Source organism: Cheilinus undulatus, linkage group 4 (assembly GCF_018320785.1).
Source record: "Cheilinus undulatus linkage group 4, ASM1832078v1, whole genome shotgun sequence".
Lineage (NCBI taxonomy): Eukaryota > Metazoa > Chordata > Actinopteri > Labriformes > Labridae > Cheilinus > Cheilinus undulatus.
Window position 1 is genome coordinate 55,208,763 of NC_054868.1, and position 18,960 is coordinate 55,227,722.

An 18,960-nucleotide genomic window follows, 5' to 3' on the forward strand; every position below is an offset into this window, starting at 1 on the left:
GTGCTTCAGAAACCTCTGCTTCATGTGGAATGTGATACTGGAGCTGAAAAATGCAGCGTGATTTGTTGTTAAACTTGCGTAACAGCCCTTAAGGTTTCTGGGAAATGTAGGGGGAAAAGTTTATGACGTAACACAAGCTCTAACACTGATGCCTATAGAGGCTGGTTGGAGAAACGCTCATCAGAAGCTTCTTTAAATACACAACAGGTACAGACAGAGAGTCAGGTGAGGGAGAAACAAAAGAAGAGGGCTGTAGAGGGCGCCGAACCATCAAAATAAAACACTCCTCCACTCTCAGATCCCCTAAAACTCTCAGAACCAGCAAGTGGAGAGACTCACTGCTCTTCAGACGATGCAGTAGCAGAGATTTATACCTGCTTTTGGTAGGTCTGATGCCAAATAGTCATCCTTAATGCTCTGAATGGATGCACTGCAGTGAAAACAGTTAGATAGCTCAGACTGCTACAGAGGGGGTCTGGGATGACTTGGTCTGGACCGGACTGGCTGTATGGTGTAATCTGCTGTAGTCTGCCACTAAAAAGAATATATGGCTTCATTTACATCCATCTATTCTCACTCAGAGTTACGAGAAGTGCGACCCTTCCTAGTGATCTGGATTATTTGTTTTAGCTCAGTAAGAAGAGCTGGTTTTAAACCATCAGAGGGCTCTTAGTTTGGTACTATTTTACCTTTTTTATGTCTTATATGTCTTTTATGTCTTTAAAACTCTTAAATAGGAGCCAGCTCCAGCTGTTCACGAAAAAAGCCAACTCTTAGAAAGTTTGAGCATACAGTCCAGAGTGCTTCATTACGGAAGTCCTGAAGGGCCATATGTTCACGCATATTATTTACATAGTTTTCCCATGATAACAAATGATTTCTGTCAGTTTTCTCGTGATCTTGACATTTTTTGTCATTATTTCAAGATAACAACTCTGGTTTTCTCATTATTTTGACTTATTTTGTCCTTATCTCAACTTACTTTGGTCGTTATCTCGAGATAACTGGTTTTCTCATGATCTTGACTTATTTTGTGTTATCTCGAGATGACATCTCTGGTTTTCTCATAATCTCGACTTATTTTGTCGTTTAATTGTCTTAATTGACTTTTGTCGTTATCTCGAGATAACCTGTGTTCTCGTTATCTTGACTTATTTTGTTGTTATCTCGACCTATGTTGTCGTTATCTTGAGATAACTCTTGTTTTCTTGTAATCTCCACTTATTATGTTGTTATCTCGACTTATTTTGTTGTTATCTGGACTTATTTTGTTATCGCGAGAGAACTCTTGTTTTCTTGTAATCTCGACGTATTTTGTTGTTATCTCTACTTCTTTTTGTCATTATCTCAAGATAACAACTCGTTTTCTTGTAATCTCAACTTATTTTGGTGTTATCATGGGATAACAACAGTTGTTTTCCTGTGATAATGACTTGATTTATCCTGTTATTATGGGATGATAGAGTAAATAATATACGTGAATATACGGCCCTGTAGGGCTTCTGTACTTTATAAAGACAGAAACTGACAATAATAGATAAAACCATAAACTAATACATGAAGGAAGAAAGTTCCAAGAGATTTTGAAATACTTAATGAATGCCAGCACATTAATATATCATAAAAATATAATAGAATTGATATATTTAAGAACCACTAAATGAAAATCAGTGACAGAAGAAAAAAACTGAACGTAAAAGCAAGTTAAAAATACTGACCAGGGTTTTAAACATACAAACCAGTAATCAGGTTACTCTTTTAAGATTATTTGGGGCTTTTAGTTTTTATTTTGATAGGACAGCTAAAGGGAGACAGGAAATGCAAGGAGAGAGTGGGGGTAGACATGCACCAAACAGTGCTGAAACTAGTCGATCGATCGATCCAGCAACCGGTGCATTGAAGGACTCTAGCCTCAGTTTTTTGCCTTCTGAGCCAAACTGGTGGCATAAAACAGAAAACATTTTCCCACATGCCTGTGTGGGTCACATGAGGGACATTTAATCGCGATGGTTCTTCATCTGGGGCTGCACTCACAACAAGAAGGTTCCTGGTTCACTTCCTGGTCAGGGTGTTTCTGTGTTCTCAAAAAAGCAAAAAAAAGGAGCACCCTCCAAATACTGAACTGATAGGTGCACGACCAAAATAGAGTTAAACTAAAACTGAGAAGGTCGTCTGTTGTGCCTTAAAGCCTGAATAAACAGATCTAAAGGACATTTTGAGTGCTGACCTGTTCTCTCCTGGTTCTCCGACTTCCTCCAACAGACCAAAGACATGCTCGTTAGGTTAACTAGTGACTCTAAATTGCCCGTAGATGTGTGTGTAACAGCTCTGTGACTAGTCCAGTGTTCACCGCAGCCAGCCAAGGATCCCGTTTGTCCTCCATGTTTGTTTTTTCTTCTGAAGTCATGCTTGGTCTGGCTGAGTTATCTAGCATGTGCACTCAGAGGATTATAAGATAATTTAAGAGTTAAACATTGTCTATAGTGTGGCCTTAATTCACAGTGAAAAGACCACAGCAAAACAAAACAGCATAAGCCAGTGCCTAAAGGAACCAACTTAAATTCTGACTGGGTTTGATGAGTAAATTCCAAAGATTTAGACATAAAGCAAAGCAGTTTAACCAGTTAATATCTTTTAATTTTGCACCTGCTTTTTTGCTGTTAAACAGGTAGCCCAGCAGAAATCCTTCCATTGGTGGAGGCCGTGCCGAAGAAACGGAAGAACGAGCACAACATGAAGGAGAAAGGTATGAGTGTCCTAAACTCCTGCTCCATGAGATTAGGGAGGAAGTTCCTGTTCTGTATTATAGTCTGTATTATAAATGAAAGAAAAGTCAAATTTTAGATGCTGTGATTCAGTGCAGCTTTGATACTGTGGAAATATTCTGAAGTGCGGTCTCCTTTTCAAGCATCTTTACTGTTTGATGATGGCAGATGGCGTGGAGCAGGAGGAGGAGGAGCCGGAGTCGTCCCCTGATCTACGTCTGGACCAGGACCCCGGTCTGTCAGGGGTGGAGCAGAAGCAGGTGGGCGGGCTGGCGTGGGGTGTTTACCGGACCTACTGGGCCGCTGTGGGTGGAGTCCTGGCTTCGTCCATCTTGATGTCTCTGCTCCTCATGCAAGGTTTGAATCCACCTCTCTCAGAGTTTTTTTTCAGATTTACCTTTTCTTTTCTTCAGGATGGACAGACAGAAAGTTAAACGAAAATGTTTCATATTTCTGTTTTCTCTGACAATAATTTAAGAAAAGATTCTGAACATGAGAAGAATAGTTTTAGATAAAAGTCCGTCATGGCTGTTGTTTGACATGACGCTTCCCTCTACTATCTGTGAAAATAAAGGATTTCTCTGGCTTCATAAACTTAAATATCTGATATAATAAAAGTTCTCAACTCTACATATGTCACATTTTTATATATTTAGACATAGATATTGATATAATCCTACATTTTGTACCTTTTGTTGTTGTTTCAGCCTCTAAGAACGTCTCTGATTGGTGGTTGTCTCACTGGATCTCAGAGCTGAAAAACAACGGTTCTACAACGACATACTGTTCTTCATCAGGAGCCCTCAGCTCTCCTCACCTGCTGCTCTTCTCACCTGGAGGCTTAATGTGAGTCTAACCCTAACCCAGTATCACAGGTCTACCTCCACTGGGAGGACTGGGCTTATGTCAAAGGCTTTCAAGATCATGCAGAGTTATATTTTAAAATTTTCTTTGATTTACGGAATTTTACCCTGTAACATTTCATCAAGGCAGACAAAGAAGACTTAAAGTCAAATAAACAAGATTATTAAGCAGATAAACAAGATAAGAAAGAGCAGATGAACAGGATAAATAGAAGCAGATAAACAGGATAAATAGAAGCAGATGAACAAGATAAATCAAAGCAGATAAACAAGATAAATAAAAGCAGATAAACAAGATAAATAAAAACCGATAAACAAGATAAGAAAAAGCAGATGAATAAGATAGGAGAGGTTGATTTAAAAATGGGTAAGAAGAGGTAGATAAACAAGATAATAAAGTCATAAACAGATAAACAGTGGTTTTCATGTTAATTTAGGACGTCTGTTCTCTGTGACGGTGTTTAGATAGTTCAGAAATATGAAAAATAGCAGAACTACTCATTAATATCTGGGGGATTTTATTTTAAAACATATCCTGCTTTTATTATGAAATACATTAAATGATCTGGTGTTCTAGTGGACATTTTCCTCTAGTTCTGTGTTGTTTTTCTGTAAAATGTCACCGCAGTATCCTCCTCTGCCCTCCAGGTCTCCTCTGTCCTCTGTGGAATCTTCCTTTCTGACCAACATGAGCTCTGATGTGAAGTTTTACCTGACGGTGTACGGCTCCATCGGCGTGGCTAACACCGTCTTCACCGCTCTCAGAGCTTTCCTCTTCGCGTACGGAGGAATCTGTGCTGCCAAAACCATCCACAACAGACTGCTGGACCGGGTCCTTAAGGTGAGTCATGAGTCTAGAGTCCCTCTGCTCACCTGTCGGCCTGTCTGACGCTGAGAGACTAGCTGAGGGTCTTTTTATGTCAGACAGCAGTAGTCAGAAACATGCATACATAGACACAGAGGAAGTTTATCAATGTTTGTTTCATGTTTGTTGTTTTTTATGGTTCAGTCAGGAAGGAAGCACGAATCTGAATATCTGAGGGTGCAACAGGCTTTATGCTATAAAGGAGGAGTCTGGGGTGGAGGAGGACTACAGTGTCTTCCATGAACCAATGCTAGGCTTCATTTTCTTCATTTCTGACCTCCTTTAGGCCACCGTGTCTTTCTTCGACACCACCCCGATGGGCCGCGTCCTGAACCGTTTCTCCTCAGACCTGTACAGCGTGGACGACAGCCTGCCCTTCATCCTCAACATAATGCTGGCCAACGTCTTCGGCCTGCTGGGGATGCTGGTGGTGATAAGTTATGGCCTCCCCTGGGTCCTCGTGCCTCTGTTGCCCCTCGCTCTGCTCTACTACCGCACCCAGCACTATTACCGACACACGTCCCGCGAGCTGAAGCGTCTGTGCAGCGTCACGCTGTCACCTGTCTACTCGCATTTCTCTGAGACGCTGACGGGGCTGGGGACCATCCGGGCCAGCGGCAGCTCAGCCAGGTAAGAAAATCCACTCTGAGCAGAAAAATAGACTGTTTTTAAAGTGCCTAGATATAAACCTTTTAGGGCAGTTAGTTAAAATTTTTTTGTAAGAGATTTAAACCAATCAGAAATGTGACTTTTTTGTTGGGTTTATAATAAACACCAAATATTTTGTACATTTATTTTTTTGTTACCTGATTTTTATTTTACATTTGATGAAATGCTTATGCATTAAGTAATTTTTTTTTATTTAAAACATTTCTGTAATTTAGTAAATATTTTTTTACATTGCTTTTTTTTTGTGTGTTTCATGACAGAATTCTGTCCGTGTGAGTGTTTATTTTGGCTGCGATTTTGAATTTAGTTTTTGTCCTTAAATCTTCACAAATTTTTTTGCATTTAATTAATGAGATTGAATTAAAAAAAAATGTATTTCATTTTTGTCTTACTAACTTTTATAGTTTCCAGATAATGTTGTCTCTTAAAATTTTTTGAGATTTAAACTTTTTTTTAATTTCACAGCTTTTTAAAAATTTTCTACAATTTTTGTGTTCCATTAATTTTTTTTGCAATTGTTAAATATTATCAAAAAAATTTATTTTATAATTTTGCTTTTGTAAAATATTTTTTCTTTTCATAAAGTATTTTTTATGTGATTAAATAAATTTTTTTTTTGGTTGAAAATTTTTTAAACCTATTTTTTTTTTTTTAAGTTTTCTCACTCCATAACGTTTTTTTTTTTTTTTTTACTATCCTTTCACTAGCCTTTCAGAAATTGATTTTGCATTTCATAACATTTTTGTGTCCATCAGTTTGGTGAAATCATTTTCTGATTTTGTTTCATTTTTAATTTTTTTTAAAAATGTTTTCATTAGGATAAATGTTTTTTTAGTGGACCTGTAGGGCCGCCGTATGTGTTTGATTCTCTTAACCGCTCAGATTAAAGGACTGAGTTTTACTCTTCCAGGTTTAAGGAGGAGAACGCCAAACGTCTGGATCAGAACCAGCGCTGCCTCTTCCTCAGTAACGCCGCCATGCAGTGGCTGAACATCCGGCTGCAGCTGATTGGTGTTGCCGTGGTGACGGGGCTGGGAGTGATCGCTGTGGTGCAGCATCAGTTTAACTCTGTGGATCCAGGTGAGCTGAGTTTAGTTCATCAGTTTTTATAGGAGATGGTCAGATTCTAAGAGGGTCTGGTTTGTCTCCCTCAGGTCTGGTGGGTCTGTCGCTGTCCTACGCCCTCTCCATCACCACGCTGCTGTCCGGACTCATCTTCAGCTTCACGCAGACAGAGATGCAGCTGGTGAGTGTGGAGAGGACGGAGGAGTACTCCACCGAACTTCCCAGTGAGCCTCAGCAGCAGAACGCTCAGGTTAGAACAGCGACTGAACTCTCAGACTCTTAGTAAAAATGTCTGACTTTGGACTTAAATCTAGAATTTAACAGGAGTATTGATTTGTTTTCCCCTCGGCTCTCTCTTTGTTTAACTCCAGCTTCCCCCCGAGTGGCCTGAGCAGGGCTGGTTGGAGTTCAGGGACGTGGTCTTGGCTTACAGAGACGGTCTTCCTAACGCTCTGGACGGGGTGAGTCTGGTGCTCAGACCAGGGGAGAAGGTGGGCATCATAGGACGGACGGGATCGGGAAAGTCCACACTGTTTCTGGCCCTGTTCAGGATGGTGGAGCTGAATCAGGGTCAGATTCTCCTGGACGGACTGGACGTCAGCAGCGTGGGTCTGGCTCAGCTCCGGTAGGTCTGACCAGTGATTCCGGATTTATCCGAGGAGTTAAAGGCTTACCTGGTCTCCGCAGGAATACTGATTTTATCCTCTGTTTTTCAACCATCTTTTTGTAAGCTCTCTGACCAGAAGGTTAAATCATAGATAAATAAATAAATAAATAAATAAATACATTTAACTGATAAAAGGAAATTTTCTTGGAAATTTTGGCGAATTTTCTTGGAAAATTTCAGGAATTTAAAAAAAAAAGTTCTCTGAACTACAAGTGTTGCTGGAGCTTTCTGTTCCCTTCAAGGCTTCATTCATCCTCTGTACACCTTAGCAGTTGGTGAAGTTGTTTCAGAAATAACTACTTTAGGAATTTGTTATATTTCCCAGAATTTTTCTGTTTTTGGGGGAATTTGCTTGAAGCTTTTTGGGAAAAATATACAGAAATGTTCTTATAATTTGCAGTAATTTTTCTTGGAAATTTTGTTGAATTTGCATTGAATGTTTTTTCTGAAAATTGCAAAGAAATTTGGCTTGATTTTCTAGGAAATTTTGGAGATTTTGCTTGGAATTTTTTTTTGGTCAAAATTCCTTTAAAGTTTTCTTGGAATGCCATGGAAATTTGCAGCAATTCTTATAATTCTGTTCTTTTTGCCAGAAAACTCTTGTAATTGAGATTCTTAACCTCACTGACATTTTTCTGGTTCAATGGAAAATTTGGATACATTAGACTTAGGCTATTACCTTTGTTTTTTTTTGTTTTTTTTTTAGGAATTGACTTCAAAATTTGGGGGAATTTACAAGGAATTCTTCTTGAAATGTGGGGAGAATTTTGTGTAGAAATGTTTGTATATTTTTCTTTGAAATTTTCTGGAATTTTAATGGAAATTTGGAGGGAATTTGCTTAAAGATGTTCAGGAATTTGGCATTGAATTGTTAAGAATTTAATTCATATGGGGGAAATTTCTTGTAAGTTTTCATGGAATATTTAAGGAAATTGCCACTAACTTTTTTCTATTTCTTCAAATGGGATTAAAGAATTTGGGAAGGATTTGTAAAATTTAGGGAATTTGTTTTGAAATATTCTGGACTAATCATTGGAATTTCAGGAATTTGCTTGGTGTTTTGGGGTAGTTAGATCAGAAATTTGCAGCAATTCTTATGGAAGTTTTTGGGAAATATCTTTGGAAATACTGGGAAAAATTTCTGGAGTTTAGCTGTTCCCTTAGACTTTTTTAGGGAATTTACTTGAAAATTTTTGAGGATTTTGCAAAAGAATTTAGGAAAATTTTCTTGGAAATTTTTGAGTAATTTTGGGATGATTTTTGTTATGATTTTTTGTTGAACTGTTTTGGAAATTTGCACAAAGATTTTCAGGAATTTTAATTTATTAATTTGAGATTTGGTTAAAATTGCTTGAAAATTTCCCTGAACTTTGATGTTTTTTTTGTTTTTTTGTTTTTTTTGTAACTATCCCTGTTTTTTAAAGACTTTGCAGGTTGTTTTTGGTGGGAAATTGTGTATTTTTTGGCGCCCTCTGCAGGTCACGGTTGGCCATAATTCCTCAGGACCCATTCCTGTTCAGCGGGACCATCAGGGAGAACCTGGACCCGTGTGGGTGTCACTCGGACCTGCGGCTGCTGGAGGTGGTGGAGCAGTGCCACCTGAGCTCGGTGGTTCAGAGGACAGGTGAGATAAAACTAAAGGATGAGGAAGTTTACCTGAGAGGTGAAATCTGAGCAGAGAGAGGCTCATTTAGACCAGGTGTGTCTGAGTTCTACCTCATGACTCATGGTCCTTTCATTCTCTCCACCCTCCCTCATTCCTGTGGTGAGATGAACTCTGATTGTCTTTGGGACGATTACATAATTTTTCTGTTTACGTTCAGAAGCTTTTATTCTGAACTCTGAACATGTCAGGCTCTGAGTTTTATCTGGTAGTAAAGACGCTCTTTGTTCATGTGCTGAACATGTGTCTCTGTTTTTTAGGCGGTCTGGACGGCGAGGTTGGAGAGAGAGGGAAGTCGTTCTCCGTGGGTCAGAGGCAGCTGCTGTGTTTGGCTCGAGCTCTGCTGACTCAGGCCAAGGTGAGACGTCCACAGTGATCAGTACTAGTCCGGTTTGACTCAGTAGTCCCTGATCATGCTTGTGTTTCCACTGCTGATATCTGCCTGGTAGACTGTTTGAACCCAACGTGGATCAAAACTGGACCTGAAGTAAACACACAAACTTTTGGCTGTTAACAGTGAGAAAAATTCCTGTTCACATTTCATGGAGAGGATTAAAACTTAATGTACCGACACACCCTCTTCTCATAATCCTCTATTGTTGTCACATGGTGTGACTTTTATTTTTAAATGGGACTGAGAACAGGGCTGTAATTAACCTGTAAGAGTGGTTAGATCAGACGATGGCTGAGAGCCACATACAGGAAAATGAAAGGATGATGAGGCCTCTTTGGCCTTGCTCTTCTATACTGTATTACAGTTAGATGAAGTGAGATATGCTCAGTAATAAAGGAAAGAACATTGCAGATTTACATGAAGGAATGGCAGCAAATAGTCAGTCATTGTTTAGGGTTCTGGGGGTCAGATTTTAGGAGACCGGCCCCTGGTCAGGGTGAGAACGGTTCTGTGCAGCAGAGAGAAGAGACGCTGGCGCCTCAGCTCCACATTCAGACTCAGAACAAGAGCCACCTGGAGGAAGATGACAAACTTTACAGGAGTGATGGTTACAAAGACGTTAGAGAGATCTGATTTAGGACTCAGAGCTTTGAGATGGAGATGGAGGAGAAAATGAACCACGTTCATGCTGCTGTAACCCTTCACTAGATCCGTGTTCGGCCCGTCTCCGCTCTAGCACGGTAACGGAGCAGATAGGTTTCAGTTTTAGTCAATGAGAGAGTTTCCAACAGCTCCGCTGTGCTGCCTCTCTACTCCGGCAGAGCTCCGGCAGTCAGGAACCCTCCGCAACAGACACGCCGGACTTCTATTACTGCTGGATGCTGGAGACCTTCACATAAAATCAGCACAGAGCAGATCAAACGGGGCAGGAAGTGTCGTTGAAACCAAATTAAAATATATATATATACCCTGTGTTGACTCCAGACAAATGCCAGACCGTATTTTCTTTCACTACATCAACAAAACATCATAATGGGGTGTAGCAGAGCCTGTAGTCAACAGGTCAGAGGAGCAAAAAGAAGCACACCCGTGGTAGAATCACAGAAATCCTCATGAAAAGACAAAACAGAGACAAATCCAAGCAAGTTCATCCTACTCCTGCAGTTCAGAACAATCGCATGGTCAGGTGTGATTCTGTAACTACCGCAAGACTCATCGGTCTCACTGGTCTAACAGTCCAGCGGTGCTGCAAACTCAGTCAAAATGCAGCGCAGCCGTGAAAGACTGGTGACGGACCCAGTGGAAGTCCAGGTTAGTCTTGTGGGCGGCTGAGCTCGCACTTGGGTTGGGAATCTGAGGGTCTTATCTGGACCTTGTCCTGGTAGCCGGAGAGGTGCCGGTTCACTTCCCGAGTACTGTCGAAGTGCCCTTAAGCAAGGCAACAGCTCTTTAGAGCAGCAAGGCCATTGCTCTGACGTCTCTCCATTAGTGCATCTTTGCATGTAGCTCAGCCTGTGTGTGCAGACTGTTCAACAACAGAGTTTAAACTGTGAATTTCTCTTCCTGTCTTCTTTAATCATCAGGGCGTCATGGATCAATATCTTTCTGGTCCTCAGTGTTTGCCATTTATGTTGTTATCTCAGTTTTTTTTTTTTTTTTTGGTCCGGTGGCTGAATACTTTTGTCCTTATAATGTATTTCAGACAGCTCCTAAACTATAGAGTGGTCTCCCCCTGGGTTATTCTGTAAAACTACTCTGACACTAAAACCTCATGCTGGATCCATGTAGGTCCTGTGCATCGATGAAGCCACGGCCAGCGTGGACCAGAAGACGGACAGACTGCTGCAACAGACGATCAGAGAGACGTTCAAGGACAAGACCGTCCTCACCATCGCACACAGGTAGAAAGATTCTGCTGTTTTTATACAGCAGTTCAGGCTCTCCTTTACATTTTCTTCTTACAGTCGTATTTGTGCTTACGTCTCCAGGATCAACACCATCATGGACTGTGACAGGGTGCTGGTGATGCATGCTGGGAAGGTGGTGGAGTTTGACACCCCGGCTGTGCTGTGCCAAACCGACCACTCCATCTTCCAGCGGCTTGTAGGTCAGGGAGGAGAGAACAGATGAGACCAGGAACCTGGCTCAGACTGCAGACTGATAGATTTATTTTTATACTCTAATCCTGTAAAAACTCGCTGCTTCTTGTCTGCTGCAGATTTACAGCAGAAACTGAAAACGTGGAAAAGTCTAGTGTTGTTGGAGCAGAGAGGCTGTGATCTCTCCAAACTTTCAACTTTATAAGAATGAGAAACAATGAAATGTGCTTTATTATTTTAGTTTATTTGAATCTGTGGTTCTGAATGAGTCTATCCTCAGGATCCACCTCCTACTTAAGGAGAAATCACTACACAAAAAAAGAGAATTAAAGATGGAACCAGGTTGAGGACATGCATGCGTGCGTTTTATTTAACCGTCCTGGTATAACCTGTACATTTGGGCTTTCTAGAAATGAGAGAAATTATTGCACACTGTCAAGGAAAAACTCTCTATTTTTCTCATACTGCTTTCCCACTAAAATTAGTGTGTAAAAGCGAGTTTTTTAAACGCAGGTAAACCCACTAACAATCGGCAAGTGAGTCCTTTCCCATTGCCAGCAGACCCGGGTCTGATCGCCAGCAGACGAGCTGCGTGGCTGTTTTTTTCCCTCTTGTGTGTTTAGCTGATGTCATCATGTTGGTTTCTGTGTAATAACAAACAAAAAAGAGGATCAATGTGATCATTTCCAGGAGGCAAATGATGCAATAAATAAATGAATGAAAGGTTAATAGATTATATCGTTTGAAAAGGATCTCTCTTTCCTGCGCATGGACAGGACGCCAGTGCTTTATGAGCTAATCCATGAGATTTTAACAGGCTGAATGAGCTAAATCTGTCCTTGGTAAAAAAAAAAAACAAATTCTCAGCAGATATGTTCATTATGACATGAGCATTTTTGTGTTTACATGCGCCGTTAAACTGCGTTGCCATGCTGTGAAACTTCTGCCTTTAAAGTCCTGCCTCCTCCAGCACATCAGGCTTAAATGCGCAGCAGACAGAATAAAGAGTCTGTGCAACAACAACAACATGAACAACAAGGATCTGTGAGATCACAACAGGCAAGTAATGTAAAAAAGAATAAAAGGTTAATAGATTATGTCGTTTGAAAAGGCTCTCTTTCCAGCTGCACACGGACAGGACGCACTGTGCTTTGTAAGATAGGCAGGAGAAATTAAAGACTGCGCTAAATCTGTCCGAGGAAAAAAATATTTTCTCAGTGGATATCTTCATTATAGCAAGACTGATCTAGCAAAGCATTTTAGTATTCATATTTGCCGTGAAATCACACAGCTGCACATGTTGATGACAAGGAGGACTAATCACTCTCATGCACCCGCATGTGAAATAAAGGCGTGATCATGACAACAACAAAACACAAAAACAGTGAACGTGCAGTACCTTCCCTCTCTAAGAGACAGATTTATTGCGCTTTAACTTAGATGAATCTCTTTAAAGTGAGTGACTGTGAGAGTTGTTGCACTCAACATTTCAGCTTTGTTGTTGTATATAGTTGTGTCTCGCACAGTCCCTGTGACCTGGCGCCGAATCTCCTCTTCTCCACAAATCAATAGAAGCTCTCTGATCTCCCTGTCTTGCCAGTGCTGTGTCATCTTGCAAATATAAATCTCACGCACTGAGTCCAAAAACAACAATGCTCGTCCCTCAACTGCCGGCATCTTTTTGTTGTCCCATTTTAAGGGCGAGATAGTATGACGTAGGCATGTTACGCTAAAGTCATCCAGTGTTCACCCGGGTGTGTCGCCGATCGAAGACAAGCCGTTAAAAACCCGTGTCTATTGCAGGGTCAGTTGGCGCGGGTCTGAATGCCGATTAGAGCCTTTCCCACTGCCAAGAGGAGCCGATTGTTTGCGTGTTTAAACGGGTTTTTCGGCCAGTGGGAAAGGGGTATAAGAGGAGATAGTCAAGAGCTCAACATTCATGTATGTGGTGTTCCTCAGAGCAGCCTGATGGTTCCCCTTTACGTGAATATCAGTGTTGGAAATGTTGATTTCTGTCTCTGTTTGCTGATGATTAACATATTTATGTTTCTGTTGAAAGAAACGATGCAAAAAGGGTCTCCTTGTCTTTTTAAGCAGTCAGAAATGTTATTCACAGTTTTACACTCACTTTAAAGAAGGGTCTGTTTTTAACCAGCAAATATTCACGACCCACCTTTGGGTCCTGAGCCACCAGTTGAGAAACACTACTGTAATGTGATCATTTTGATGCGGAAACAGCATGATTTTATGTTTTCTATGATTTTTTTCACCTTCTCGATCTCTTTATGGGGGCTTTTTTCATGTGAAGCTGTTCATGAGTGGTAAAATATCAGACTGTTGTGCTAAGATTGTTTTTTAATGAACTGAAAGATCACTAACTGAACTTTCAGCACATCTGCTGTCTTTTTTAGAGGGCTGCAGTGGTTTCACCCCTCTCAGATAATCCATTTATTCAGCTCAGAATGACCAGATTAACAGACTTGTTCCCAACTCTGTTAATAAAATGACTAAAAATGTGAAAATGAAGAAATATGAATGAAACGTCCCCTTTGTCAGCTGCTCCTAAACATCATTGGAGAACTTTCTTCTAGGTCTTTTTCACGTTTTAACCCTCGTTTATCCAAATCAGCTAGATTAAGAGGGACTTTATTTGTATGTAGGGCAAAAATCAGTTGTGCAATAGTCAAAACAAAAACACAAACGTAGGAAGCAGATGATTTAAAGAGATAGTTCTGCTGTTTTTGGCGGGTTTGAGAATATGAGAAGGAATCCTCCTGTAGGTAGAACAAACATGTAGACGAGCTCTGTGTTGAAGTTCTGCAAAGATTAAAACAATGTTTACCAAAGGAGGCTGACCTGATGTAACCTCGTACAAGCTTGGCAGGTAAATGGCTGAGTGTATGAAGAAGTTTTTATTTGTTGGTTTTTGCCTGGGGCTATTTGGAGAGAACACCCAAAAGACAGCACTCCAAACTGTGGCGACTGTAAGACGCCTCAGCAGACTGTCATCTCCTCTGGAGTGTTTTAATTCTGTGGAGTATGATCGATAAAAATACGACCCACAATGCACCACTCACAGATTTTAATCCGCTCTGGACCACAGAATGAAGATGGCGAAATGCCAAGGTTGAACAACACAAATGCTCTGTTACGACGGTGGTGGCAGTGGTGGAGGTCGATAAATTACTCAAAGTTACTACTATGATATATTCTACATTAAATAAGTAAGAAAAAAAATGTTTGTGTCCTAAAATTAAAGGTGTGATAATCTTGTTCTTTTAATGCTACGTGTCAACATTTTTATAAATAAATGAGTTGGTTTGGAATTCTTAATGATCTTCTTGTTCATGGTGGTGTTCCTCTGGGCAGCGGCTTCAGTCCTCTGATGTTTTTATTTTTACGTGAATTTTCCAGGTGATAATGTTGATTCCTGTCGCTGTATGCTGATGATAAAATTAACGTAAGAGTTTTACGCCTTATTGTCTGTTCAATCAGACCATGTTTACCATTACAGAACATATTGTAAGAAGTTTTAATAGTGACAGAAATGTTTTGTTGGCCCTGAAAGTGAAACATTCGGAAATCTTGTTAATTTATTGTCATTAATTGTTTTGTTGTCTTCCTGTAATCTCTACTTACTGTGCATGGTGGAAGTGAAATGTTGATTCCTGTTGCTGTATGCTGATGATATACTTTAGAGATTTACACCTTATTATCTGTTTATCAGACCACTACTTACTGTTGGCAGATGAATTTATACAAAGCTTAAAGCAAACAGACTTGTTGGCCCTTAAAGTAACATGCTGAAATCTTGTTAATTTATTGTCATACTTGAACATTTTCATAACAATTCAAATAAACTAAATTGTTTTGTTGTACTTCATGTTATCTCTACTTACTGTACATGTTGGAGTTCCTCTAGGTGGCAGCTTCAGTCCTCTGATGATTTTATTTTTATCCTAATTTTCTGGGTGATAATGTTGATTCCTGTCGCTATATGCTGATGATGAACTTTTTAAAAGTTGATGTTGAAACAAAATACAAAATCTCTTTTGTCTCTGAAAAGCAAACAAATTAACGTAAGAGCTTTACGCCTTATTGTCTGTTTAATCAGACCATGTTTACCATTACAGAACACTTTGTAAGAAGTTTAAATAGAGACAGAAATGTTTTTGTTGGCCCTGAAAGTGAAACATTCTGAAATCGTGTTAATTTATTGTCATTAATTGTTTTGTTGTCTTCTTGTAATCTCTACTTACTGTGCATGGTGGTGTTCCTCTGGGCGGCAGCTTAAGTCCTCTGATGATTTTATTTTTACGTGGATTTTCCAGGTGATAATGTTGATTCCTGTTGCTGTATGCTGATGATATACTTCTTTAAGTTTCTGTTGAAACCAGATAAAAAATATCTTTTTTTGTCTTTGAAGAGCAAACAATCAATTTAAGAGATTTACGCCTTATTATCTGTTTATCAGACCACTACTTACTGTTGGCAGATGAATTTATACAAAGCTTAAAGCAAACAGACTTGTTGGCCCTTAAAGTAACATGCTGAAATCTTGTTAATTTATTGTCATACTTGAACATTTTCATAACAATTCAAATAAACTAAATTGTTTTGTTGTACTTCATGTTATCTCTACTTACTGTACATGTTGGAGTTCCTCTAGGTGGCAGCTTCAGTCCTCTGATGATTTTATTTTTACGTGGATTTTCCAGGTGATAATGTTGATTCCTGTTGCTGTATGCTGATGATATACTTCTTTAAGTTTCTGTTGAAACCAGATAAAAAATATCTTTTTTTGTCTTTGAAGAGCAAACAATCAACTTAAGAGATTTACGCCTTATTATCTGTTTATCAGACCACTACTTACTGTTGGCAGATGAATTTATACAAAGCTTAAAGCAAACAGACTTGTTGGCCATTACAGTAACACGCTGGAATCTTGTTACTCTATTGTCATACTTGAACATTTTCATAAAAATTCAAATAAACTAAATTGGTTTGTTTTACTTCCTGTTATCACTACTTACTGTACATGTTGGAATTCCTCTGGGCGTTGGTTTCAGTCCTCTGATGATTTTATTTTTATCCTAATTTTCTGGGTGATAATATGTTGATTCCTGTTGCTGTATGCTGATAATATACTTCTTTAAGTTTCTGTTGAACCAGATACAAAATATCTTTTTTTTAAATCTTTGAACAGCAAACAAATTAACTTTAGAGATTTACGCCTTATTATCTGTTTATTACATTTTATGTAAGTCTTTACAGAAACTGATAAAAAATGTTTAATTTTCCCTTTGAGTGTCACACTCTGGAATCTTGTTAGTTTAGTGTCATACTTTAACATTTTCATGAATAATCAAATGTATCGTTGTTTTTTTTACTTCATGTAATCACTTCTTACCGTAAAGCTCTTGCAAAAAGCAAAATATGTTTGAAGTGTTTAAAAAGTTTTTTTTGTTTTTTTTTTTTTTTTAAACAGGAGTGTAGTGAATCACATTAGGTTTAATAATTCTCATAGCAGTATCCAGAAACACAGTCTGGTGTAGAAATGTTTTTCTAAGAGGCCAAAAAAAGTGGAAAATTTTAACATTAGCATGTCTGAAACAATAAAATCATTTAAGTTTCCCTTTAAAGTGATCTGAATAATTACTACTTATCCCAGTAGTTTGAGTTTAAGTTTTTAGTCAGCCATGTTGGTGATGAATTTAGTAATCATAGCAGCTTTTTTGACTTTAAATTTAGTTTAAGATAAAAAAAAAAAAGGCTTAAAGAGGAAACGGTTTAATGGAGGCTGGTTCTGTTAAGGACTTTTCATGTGTTCTGTAATGATGGATAATTGATTTATTCAACAATTTCTTACTTAAATCGTCCATATTAGAAATTAGTTTTAATAAGGGTAATAAAAGCTCTTCATGGTTATTGAACTGTAGAATAAATCATTTTGATTTGTATTAATGGTTGTTAGGCCTGTTTTTAATTCTTCCAGAGAACACAGCAGCTCTTATGTAACACCTGAGTCCTTCTGCAGCCTCAGCCGTACCTGTCCAGGTAGATTACATAATCACTGTGTGAACTGTCTCTGTTTAGTTTCCACCCACATTCACTCACATGGAGTCTTTGTCTCCAACAGGCGGTCTCAATCAGAGTGACTCACCGAGAACAGCGGCCGCTCCCTCGGCACGGGTGAGACGGTTTCTCACGTTGTTGGAGAGGGGAGTGTCTGGGCGGTTTGTTTTCCCAAGCTGCTGCTTCCTTAAAGTCCACGCTTTGATGAGAGGATGGATATCTACGTTGACCCCCTTCACTTCAGTAAAAATGTAGGTTTCATCCTGATGCTACAGTAAAAAAGTCATTTTTATCCTCATTAATCTACTCTCAGTACCCATCATGATAAAGAAAACCAGAATTGTGGACATTTTTGCTAATTATAAATTATTCAGAGCCTTCACAACAACTCTGGAGATGTAGCCCAGGTTCCTCCAGGTCTCTGATCTTTGCTGAGATGTTTCCACACCTTCACTGGAGTCTACCTGTGCTAAATGAACCTGATTGGACATGATTCTAAAGGCTCACACCTCTCTATAGAAGGCCTCACAGCTGACCATGATATCAGAGCACAAACCAAGGGTCAAAGGTCAAAGGAGCTGCAGAGACAGGATTGTTGACAGGAACATTTCTACTGCTCTGGAGGTTCCCAATAGAACAGTGGCCTCCAGAATTCTCACATGAAGAAGTCTGGTCACCATCAGGGGGAGAGAGGAGACCAAGAACCTGATGGTCACTCTGACTGAACACCAGAGATCCTGGGCAAGTTGGGACAAAGTTCCAGAACCATCTCTGCAGCCCTCCACTGATCTCTGTGAGGTTGCAAATAACTCTTCATGAAAGCAATCAATCATGCATTTTTATCCTTTGTTGGGAGATTTCACCGCTGCCTCTTGTGACTCTGTTTCATGGGGCCAGAAGGGGATGCTCCAGTGGTGTGCAGGGGGGTGGGGGGCGTTTGCCCCCCCCTCGTGGCCCAATTGTTGAAAAACGCCCTCTTGGGAGCCAAAATGCATGTTAAAGGTTCTGTCAAGAGCCAAAACACCTGCTAAAGTGCCCTCTTGGGAGACAAAACACACGCTAAAGTGCCCTCTTGGGAGACAAAACACACGCTAAAGTGCCCTCTTGGGAGACAAAACACACGTTAAAGTGCCCTCTTTGGAGCCAAAACACACGCTAAAGTGCTGTTGAGAGCCAAAACACACTAAAGCGCCCTCTTTGGAGCCAAAACACGCTAAAGTGCCCTCTTGGGAGCCAAAACACGCTAAAGTGCCCTCTTGAAAGCCAAAACACACGCTAAAGTGCCCTCTTGGGAGCCAAAACACATGCTAAAGTGCCGTCGAGAGCCAAAACGAGTGCTGAAGTGCCCTCTTTGAAGCCAAAACACATGCGGAAGTGGCCTCTTGGGAGCCAAAATGTGTGTTAAAGTGCCCTCTTGGGAGCCAAAACACACTAAAGTGCCCTCTTGAAAGCCAAAACACACGCTAAAGTGCCGGCGTGAGCCAAAACGAGTGCTAAAGTGCCCTCTTTGAAGCCAAAACACATGCGAAAGTGGCCTTTTGGGAGCCAAAATGCGTGCTAAAGTGCAGTTTAGAGCCAAAATGTGCGTTAAAGCGCCCTCTTTGAAGCCAAAACACATGCTAAAGTGCCCTCCTGGTCGGCAAAACACACTTTACTGCCCCCTTGGCAGGTTAAAACATGATAAACTGCCCACTTGGGCGAAGAAAACCCACTAAACTCCAGAAGACATTAGGACCAAGAAATACTATGAAGCATTACTGCTGCAATGACTGTTATGTTGGGCCCTTTTTTGATCTGTATTGAGCCAGAACTACAGTTCTTAACAAATGTATTAC

At 39.9% G+C, this 18,960-nt stretch overlaps 1 protein-coding gene across 1 annotated transcript in view; it reads left to right on the forward strand.

The window, feature by feature from the left end:
* abcc10 (ATP-binding cassette, sub-family C (CFTR/MRP), member 10) overlaps positions 1 to 16,091 on the forward strand; it is a 35,120-nt gene extending 19,029 nt beyond the window's left edge. The window contains exons 11-22 of the mRNA XM_041784942.1: positions 2,669 to 2,746; positions 2,934 to 3,122; positions 3,473 to 3,611; positions 4,277 to 4,469; positions 4,780 to 5,123; positions 6,073 to 6,242; positions 6,317 to 6,477; positions 6,599 to 6,852; positions 8,373 to 8,518; positions 8,818 to 8,915; positions 10,740 to 10,852; positions 10,940 to 16,091. Of these exons, the coding sequence (XP_041640876.1) occupies positions 2,669 to 2,746; positions 2,934 to 3,122; positions 3,473 to 3,611; positions 4,277 to 4,469; positions 4,780 to 5,123; positions 6,073 to 6,242; positions 6,317 to 6,477; positions 6,599 to 6,852; positions 8,373 to 8,518; positions 8,818 to 8,915; positions 10,740 to 10,852; positions 10,940 to 11,081 (2,027 nt within the window). The 3' untranslated portion in view covers positions 11,082 to 16,091. The remainder of the gene's footprint in view (positions 1 to 2,668; positions 2,747 to 2,933; positions 3,123 to 3,472; positions 3,612 to 4,276; positions 4,470 to 4,779; positions 5,124 to 6,072; positions 6,243 to 6,316; positions 6,478 to 6,598; positions 6,853 to 8,372; positions 8,519 to 8,817; positions 8,916 to 10,739; positions 10,853 to 10,939) is intronic.
* Positions 16,092 to 18,960: the final 2,869 nt, after the last annotated feature.